Source organism: Gadus morhua, chromosome 11, assembly GCF_902167405.1.
Source record: "Gadus morhua chromosome 11, gadMor3.0, whole genome shotgun sequence".
NCBI classification, from domain to species: Eukaryota; Metazoa; Chordata; class Actinopteri; order Gadiformes; family Gadidae; genus Gadus; species Gadus morhua.
In genome coordinates, this window is record NC_044058.1 from 22,742,682 (window position 1) to 22,752,256 (window position 9,575).

The window sequence follows — 9,575 nt, forward strand, 5'->3', positions numbered from 1 at the left end:
CAACATAAACATGAAACTAAATTATATAAATAAAACGAAAAACCCTCATGCCTCTGTTGTGTTTTATCATACGGTATCAGAGTGACAGATTTTATTTACCTTACTCGCCAAGGCATTTTTCAAAGCTCTGACCTGCCGTCAACGTTTCTGCTTTTCAGGCCCTTCCTGCTGAGTGAGCATGCTCAGTCTAGCAGGTGTGTGTGCATCAGTCGCTCGCTCCAACATCAGTGCAGGAACCGTTCCCGCCCGGTGAAGAGTTGATGAGCATGACTTCCTAACCCTGCATGTTAATCCTGCGCCCGCTGAGGCTGCATCTTCTCATTGAAGGGTTCCCTGCAATAAGTTATGCACAGCGCTGCACGACTTCTGGCTCAGAGACTGCGTTTTGCTGTCACCTCTTCTGGGATGACACATCACGGGGAAAAACTAATTTCAACTGCGAAGGACTTTTATTTTGTGATCCTGAAACTTTCCCAAGGTGCTCGGGGTTTTTGTGAATGAAGAAAAATGCGTTCAAACTGCGAAGGACTTATATTTTGTTATCCTGAAACTTTCCCAAGGTAGTGAGGTTTTTGTGAATGAACAAAACTCATTTAAACGGCGGAGGACTTTTTTGTTTGTGATACTGAAACTTTGCCAAGATATTTTTTTTTTTTGTGGATGTGCTCATTTTTTAAAATAAATACTGGCAAGTTTGTCTAATTCAAGCACATGGTGTTGTAACACCTTTATACCAGGTATAGAGCTATTCTTCTAGGGTACATCAAGGTCCACAATTGAAATTCGTTGTAGTTTTGTAACATAGACATAAAACCAAAGAAACGTTCTCCTTTGAGAGAGAAAACACAGTTTTCTTACCTTGTAAACCGCAGGTCTGAGAACACTCTGACCAGACGGACCACTCAGAGAGCTGACAGTTCACCGGACACTCAACCACACAGGAAGTGTTCATCTGCCACTTCCTGTCCAGATTCAGCTGCAAAAGGAAGGGACATTAGGAAAGGCTAATGAAGATGCATTTCATAAATCAATGCAGTATTCCCCTTATAAGTCTGAAAACACTCATGATCAGATTAGGCAGAGACATGATCATCAGTTAGACATGCAACCCAAAAAGAAACTTGAAATAAATACATTGTTTGTGGTTGCGACTTTCTTTGTCCCCTGTTGCAACACTATGCTTGAGACGAACTTGGATAAAATCACAGTTTGAAAACCACTGCTCTAAGATATAGTTCTCAGCACCTCAGAAAACACAACAATACCCAGAGGCCTTTACTCGAGCCGGATGATACATGGTGCTCAACAACAGCCGCTGTGGCCCTCTGGGACACTGAGTCTTTTCGGTGAAGCTGTCCCTGAGACAGAGTGGGTTTTCTCCTTTTGTGAAGAAGCCCAGATGGTAATTATGGGGGCCACAGGTTAAAGAGCTCTGGGGGCCACTTCTTACCATAGCCTTCAGGCCCCTATTAGAGACCGACAGGACAAATTGTAAAAGGGATAAACTCCTTAGCCTGAGGCACAGGCAGCATCGCTAGCATGGAGCCTCTGTTGAATATTTCATACCGCTCTTGGCCTCATAGTCGAGTTGAGCCACTGTGAGAATAGCAATAAGCGAATTATGTGGACGAATACTGCGGGTTAATTGATGTTTAATCTGAAAATGTCGTAACAATTCTCAGTTGGCATATCAAACATATGAAGCTACTTTTTAAACCGTGGACGGTTTACAGCACATTTTTTTGATGGAAAGCCCTACTGAGGCTTGTGGGTATTGTAGTCAAATAAGGTATCATGCCATAAGCATGTTTATGCTTATTTGCTTATGGAGACTGGTATAAGCAGCGTACTATATTTAGATAGCTCCGAGAGCTTCTTCTCTTCCATGAGCTTAGTCTCCGGAATCAGACTTCAGATTAATATCTAAGGACTGCAGCCAGAGGATCTCAAATCCCTTTCTCCGTTTAATTTTTTCTCTTCATATTTATTTCAACCAATCACGTCGCCGGAGGCCGGGATCTGTAAGCGTGTAATTGGCAAACACAAAGTTGGCCAGTACTAGTTCGGTGTGATAAAACGTGTCTGTGAAGGCCACACATCGACACAGTGTACACTGGCCACTTATGTTCACGCACAAATTACTTTTCTTCTGTAGAATATCTCTTTAAGGGAAATAGGGCGTAACTCCTCCCCTCTGAGGTCATTGGTTCCCGGCCCAGTCTGTGTGAGGCTCCTCCCAGAAAGATTAATAGAACAGTAGGACTGAGAGAAATAATCAAAAGGGAATGGTTGATAGAACCTAGAACCGTTTACCTCCTCGCAGAACTTGAGGTTCACTGATTTGCCGTCGCTCCGGACGCAGTCCAACATCCGGGTCTTGGTCCCGGTACCGCACACGGCACTCGCACTCAGCTGACACGTGCTCCAGTCTGGAGGGAGGAAAACATCAGAACCACAACGTTAGAACCAGAACACTAGAATCACAACATCAGAACCAGAACATAAGAACCACACCTTTATAACCACAACATTAGAACCACAACATCAGAATCACAACATCAGAACATCAGAACCACAACATCAGAACCATAACAGAACCACAACATCAGAACCACAACATCCCACTCCAGAAAACAGACATAAGACATCTCCCTCCGTGAAACTTTCCCTGTGTTTCAATATCCTTGGGATTTTATGTATTTATTTAATGCGGACCTCCCAATTAGCATAATTGTTGGAAAATAAAAAATATGCAAAGCAGACGCATTGTTTGAGTGTTTGAAGTGGAACACAGTTATTTTGAACACCGGTCCACAGAGAGGGCTTTCAGAACCTGACAAATGGAAGAACCGAAAGAAACATACTTGTGCAGAACGTTTAATTCCCGAAAACAATCTAAAATATAAGGCGAAAGTAAGCTTAGAGGAAACAGAGGAGATGGTGTGTGGGCACCATAGTCTCATTGCTAGGGGGTCACCTGATAACTGCAATGTGTGATCTCCAAAGTTCTCAAACTAACTCTAGGATACCCCTTAATCCCTAAATGCTCCTTAATTAATTGTATCTCGAGTCAGTGTTCAGACACTTTGGGATAAGAGGCCGTGAAATGAAGTGGTAAATGAGTGTGTGAGTGTCCCCCAGTAACACAGGACTCGGAGCCAGTGTACACCGAATGAATACTGCCAGCACACCTTCCTCCTACGCACGTACGAGAGATAGTTAATACAGCACTGACCTATAAATCCCAAAATAAAAGCTTTGAAGTCTAAATCCACAGGAGAGGCAATCGCAATGAAAGAAAACCAATGTGAGAGCTAAAGAAAGAAATAGAGAGAAAGAGAAAGAGAAAAGAAAGACTGGTCAGGATAGAAAGAGAGAGCGAGAGACAATGAGAAACAGGAAGGGAGAAAGGGAAAGAGAGAAAGAGAAAGAGAAAGAGATAAAGGGAGAGAGGGAAAGAGAAAGAGGTGGAGAAAGAGAAAGATAGAGAGAAAGAGAAAGAGAAAGAGAATGAGAAAGAGAAAAAGACAAAGACCAAGACAAAGGATGGATGCCAGAAAAACTACCGATAATTCTAATGTTCTGCGCTAAGGTCTCGTTCACGATGCTGTGAATCCACTATTGACACCCTGGCCCAAAGGCCATGACCAGGCGCTGGACCTTTCCACCACTCAGTCCAACGCTCGTACTTTCTATGGACGTTTCCCCCCCCCCCCACGCCGAGCTCGTGACAGGAAGCCCGTCAAGCTGTTGTTTACGCGGCCTCCTCACCCGCTGAACGCCGCCACAGGCGCGGGGAGTCTCGCGGGCCGCGGCGTCATTTGAAGCGGGTCTCCAAACACCATCTGGCCCGACACGGATCTCCATCAGAGCAGATGATGGGACTGCGTTCTGACGGGTCGCCCGCTCTCCGTATGAGTTCACCTCGCGCGGCCTGTCTGCCATCAGGCCTGTCATATGCCCGCCCCATCTGTCTGGGCTGGGCTTGGCTGGGAGAGAGACTGTTTATCACTGATGGTCCCTCTATCTATCTTCAATCATCTAGATATATAAGTACTTATCTACCTACCTGTCTACGTATCTATATGTGTTTATCTATGGATGTCTATCAATGCATGTATATATCTATCTCTCTCTCTTTATAGATGCATCTATCTTTGCCTGTACGTCTGTCTATCTGTCCATCCATCCGTTTGTTTGTCTGTCTGTGTATCTGTCCGTCGGTCCGTCCATCGGTCTGTCTATTTGTCTGTCCGGCTGTCTGTCTGTCTGTCTGTCTGTCTGTCTGTCTGTCTGTCTGTCTGTCTGTCTGTCTGTCTGTCTGTCTGTCTGTCTGTCTGTCTGTCTGTCCACCATTCGTCACTCATTTAGAGGAGTGGGAGTCTTTAACTTTAGTTTGGCCCCTGAGACGATAACAAGGGACATATGAACTAACATCTTTCCTTTCCTCCTGTCCTATGCAGTTTGCTGCACAGCGCTCTACAGCACACACCCTTGTAGTCTCAACATTTTCATCGTTCAAAGGGAGAGGCAGGATGTGAAGAATAAACAGGTTGCCTTCAAAAGAAACGTCTAAAAGACACCAGTGCCACAAAGCAAAGCGAACCAAGACGCAATCCCTGACGTCGGGCCTTTCACATCCACTCCCACCGTCTGTCGGCTCTTTATCGCCATGACACCCATGCGGTTGACAATGGAGCGACAGCCGCCCAATGGCACCAGTGCCAGGTTGTGTGATGTGGAGGGAGGCCTACGCAGTTCATCATGTGGTCACATCCCAAAGCAAGCACCCACGTGCTGACACCAACACCACCTACGTGCTGACTGTCACCCACCAGCTCTATAATGGTGCGACTCCCATTATGTGCTCACCAGCGCGGTGTCTTCCCCACGCTGTATATAATGCGGTGACAACCACCTGCTGCCGACACCCAAACGCTCTTTATATACACCGTGGTGGCACCCTCGGTGATGCGGTGACACTCACAGATCTATAATAGTTCACAGTTCAATGGGAGTCTGGGCGTCAGGGGGGGAGTTAGGGGAGACGGGAGGGGGGGAGACAGGGGCCTCCCCCGCCGCCTCGCTCCGACAGGAGACGGCTGGCTGGTTCCAGCAGCGACGCCGCTATTTGAGTGCTCTGCTCCACCCTGTGATGCCCCCCCCCCCCCCCCCGCTGAGGGGGAGGGGATGGGGGGAGGGCGGCGGAAGGGATGTGAGGAAATAGGAACGAGGGGAAGCTTGAAGAGGCAGAGACAAACGAGGACGAGAAAACGGCGTAGGGGAGCGGATGAAGACGAGGAGGAGAGAGAGAGAGGGAGGGATGGAGGGAGGGAGAGAGAGAGAGTAGGGAGAGAGAGAGAGAGAGAGAGAGAGAGAGAGAGAGAGAGAGAGAGAGAGAGAGAGAGAGAGAGAGAGAGAGAGAGAGAGGGAGGGAGGAAGGGAGTGAGAGAAAGAGAGAGAGTGAGAGAGAGAGAGAGAGAGAGAGAGAGAGAGAGAGGAAGAGAGAGAGAGAGAGAGAGAGAGAGAGAGAGAGAGAGAGAGAGAGAGAGAGAGAGAGAGAGAGGAAGAGAGAGGGTGAGCCTGACAGACATGAGAGAGAGCCCCTTGCCAGTGACTATCTGGGCTGTTGTGGGTGTTTACATCTCTTCTGGAGCTGCTGGGAGACTAGGAGGAGCGAGCAGCTGCTTCTGCCTGGCAGACTAATACACAGAGAGTACAGGGGAGAGGACATGTTCACAGCAGATAGATGGAGATTACCAGTGTCGCAGGAATATCACTCCTACTGATACGTATACTTATGCTGTTAGTAATACGACTGCTTACACTCGTAATGTCGATACTTATACCTATAATGACAAAATAATGAGGATGTTGATGATTACGATGGTGATGATGATGATGATGATGATGATGATGATGATGATGATGATGATGATGATGATGATGATGATGATGATTATGATGATGATGGAGACTATTATTACTGTAAAACAAATAATGCTTATGGTAGTAATAATGGATGGCAGGGTAGTCTTCTGGTTAGGCCGTAGTTTTAATGAGCTCAGTGATAGCTCATAATATTATAAATACATATTAGTTAAAGGATAAGTGCTGGCCTATAAATATATTTAAAGAAGCACATTAAGAGTGTGTCGAACTCCACTCAGTGCTAAAGAAACATTGGGTGCTTAGCAACAGGCTCATATGCAGCTAATATGCAGACGAGAGATGGGGCTACCCATTAGTGGAGGTGGCAACAGTGGGCTCGTCTTGATTGGATGAGGAGGCCAGTCAGTCAAGCGCTTAGGGTTTCTACATCCGGTGCTTGCATGAGTGGTACTGAGCAAAGTCAGCCAAAAGTCACTAAAAGAGATCATCTGGAGATCTTTATAACGTCAAGATGTTGTGTCGAACAAATAGATTTCAATGCATAGCAGCAGGTTTACAACAAGGGGTCCCGATCAAAAACGTTATTATTTTAGCATTAATTAATTAATTCCTAATTTTTAATTCAGTGCCAATTGCACTTCTCGAAAACTCACAGATGGCCGGTCTGCCCACATCAGACCCAACCAAACGATCATAGTCCAAGAACAGTACGAAGAAGAACCTGTGTGTTAAAACGCAGAGTGGCTGGGAGTGAAGTTAATCACTGCTTCATGCAGGTTCTTGAGAAATCCAAAAGCGTTTTTTTGCCAATTTGAACTAAAATCATCTCAATATTCATGTGTTATTTAATAGAGGCAAGTACACAATATTACAAAAAAACTGTAAAAAATACTAATAAAATAACAAATTACAACCAGTGTGAAATATTACAACCTGTGTGACACTGTACATCTCTTCTACCAAACAATAAAAATACATTAAAAAAAAAAGAAAGAAAAAGAAAATTAAATAAAGAATCTGTCTCAAATCATTATACAGTACCCCCTCCCTCCCCCAGGGGGCGCTGTCCCTCTGGCGGCCGGGGGGGGGGGGTGCGGTCACCTGTGATGTTGTAGAAGTAGTTGAAGCAGTTGAGGTTGAGAGCGCAGGCCTCGGCGTCGGTGGTCTCGGGGCACTGGCGCCCCATGCTGGGCGCTCTGATGGTGAAGGCTGTGCGCACTCGGCTCAGCATCCGGGTGCACGGCTGGGGGGGGAGGGGGGGGAGACAGGCTGGGGTGAGGTGGTGGTGCTGCAATGGTTGTGTGTGTGTGGTCTCGTGTGTCTGGGTCTCATTGTTTGCGTGTACATGCACACCTCTGTGTGAGTGTGTTTGTCTGTGTGTGTGCATGTGTATGAGGGGCCGTCTGGGACAGAATTCATACTTGGTCTTACACACACTATTATACTCTCTCACATACACTATTATACTCTCTCACATACACTATTATACTCTCTCACATACACTATTATACTCTCTCACATACACTACTACTCTCTCTCACATACACTACTATACTCTCTTACATACACTACTATACTCTCTTACATACACTACTATACCCTCTCACATACACTACTATTCTCTCTCACATACACGACTATACACTCTCATACTTACATGTAAAAGGAGTTTAATAGTTTGAATGAAACGGAAGTGAGTTTGAATGAAACGGAAGTGAGTTTGAAATGTTCATAAGAGTCCGCAGAAATCGAATATCAATATTATTTTTGTGTAATTACATTGTGTATATGCACAAGCCATCTTATACAAAGCAGCCGAAAAATAGAAAACCGAAACGCTACTATGTTTTTTTTTAGAAAACTGCGATTCAGGGATTGAATTCTGCTATTGTCGTCTGATTCATTGAATCCGCTGTGTTTGCCAGGGTCTCAGGGTCTTCCGATTCTGGGGAAGAGCCTGCTAGTTTACGCACACCCCTTGCGCATTTGTTCTCTAAACCACACGTGAGACGTTGTTTGACATGCTGGATATCGTCAGAAAGGTATTTCCATTGGCCATTAGGATATCTAAGGCCCGTCCCCGACCCTTGCTGTCTGCTGGTGTAGCTGTCAATCAAAGTATACACGCACCGTTTTGATAGTGATCGCCTCATTGGCTTGTAAGGCTTGTAAACAAGGAAGTATTGGTCTTACAGACATGTGGGAGGGCTCTATGTCACCGTGAGACCCTGGCAAACACAGCGGATTCAATGAATCAGACGACAATAGCAGAATTCTAACCCTGAATCGCAGTTTTCTAAAAAAATACATAGTAGTGTTTCGGTTTTCTATTTTTCGGCTGCTTTGTATAAGATGGCTTGTGCATATACACAATGTAATTACACTAAAATAATATTGATATTCGATTTCTGCGGACTCTTATGAACATTTCAAACTCACTTCCGTTTCATTCAAACTCACTTCCGTTTCATTCAAACTCACTTCCGTTTCATTCAAACTATTAAACTCCTTTTACATGTAAGTATGAGAGTGTATAGTCGTGTATGTGAGAGAGTATAGTAGTGTATGTAAGAGGGTATAGTAGTATGTGTAAGAGGGTATAATAGTGTATGTAAGAGAGTATAGTAGTGTATGTAAGAGAGTATAGTAGTGTATGTAAGAGAGTATAGTAGTGTATGTAAGAGAGTATAGTAGTGTATGTAAGAGAGTATAGTAGTGTATGTAAGAGAGTATAGTAGTATGTGTAAGAGAGTATAGTAGTGTATGTAAGAGAGAATAGTAGTGTATGTAAGAGAGTATAGTAGTATGTGCAAGAGAGTTTGAATGAAATGGAAGTGAGTTTGAATGAAACGGGAAAGTTTGAATGAAACGGAAGTGAGTTTGAATGAAACGGAAGTGAGTTTGAATGAAACGGAAGTGAGTTTGAATGAAACGGAAGTGAGTTTGAAATGTTCATAAGAGTCCGCAGAAATCGAATATCAATATTATTTTAGTGTAATTACATTGTGTATATGCACAAGCCATCTTATACAAAGCAGCCGAAAAATAGAAAACCGAAACACTATTATGTTTTTTTTTTTTGAAAACTGCGATTCAGGGTTAGAATTCTGCTATTGTCGTCTGATTCAATGAATCCGCTGTGTTTGCCAGGGTCTCACGGTGACATAGAGCCCTCCCACATGTCTGTAAGACCAATACTTCCTTGTTTACAAGCCTTACAAGCCAATGAGAAGATCACTATCAAAACGGTGCGTGTATACTTTGATTGACAGCTACACCAGCAGACAGCAAGGGTCGGGGACGGGCCTTATATATCCTAATAGCCAATGAAAATACCTTTCTGACGATATCCAGCATGTCAAACAACATCTCACGTGTGGTTGAGAAAACAAATGCGCAAGGGGTGTGCGTAAACTAGCAGGCTCTTCCCCAGAGTCGGAAGACCCTGAGACCCTGGCAAACACAGCGGATACAATGAATCAGACGACAATAGCAGAATTCAAACCCTGAATCGCAGAAAAAAAAACATAGTAGCGTTTCGGTTTTCTATTTTTCGGCTGCTTTGTATAAGATGGCTTTGTGCATATACACAATGTAATTACACTAAAATAATATTGATATTCGATTTCTGCGGACTCTAATGAACATTTCAAACTCACTTCCGTTTTCATTCAAACTCACTT

The 9,575-nt window shown here is 44.4% G+C and overlaps 1 protein-coding gene across 1 annotated transcript in view; it reads right to left on the reverse strand.

Annotated features, from left to right (window-relative positions):
* thsd7ab (thrombospondin, type I, domain containing 7Ab) overlaps positions 1–9,575 on the reverse strand; it is an 86,092-nt gene that overhangs the window by 15,173 nt on the left and 61,344 nt on the right. Inside the window, exons 15-17 of the mRNA XM_030370385.1 lie at positions 6,994–7,270; positions 2,314–2,429; positions 859–976 (exon numbers count right to left, since the gene is read on the reverse strand). Coding sequence (XP_030226245.1) covers positions 859–976; positions 2,314–2,429; positions 6,994–7,270 — 511 coding nt within the window. The remainder of the gene's footprint in view (positions 1–858; positions 977–2,313; positions 2,430–6,993; positions 7,271–9,575) is intronic.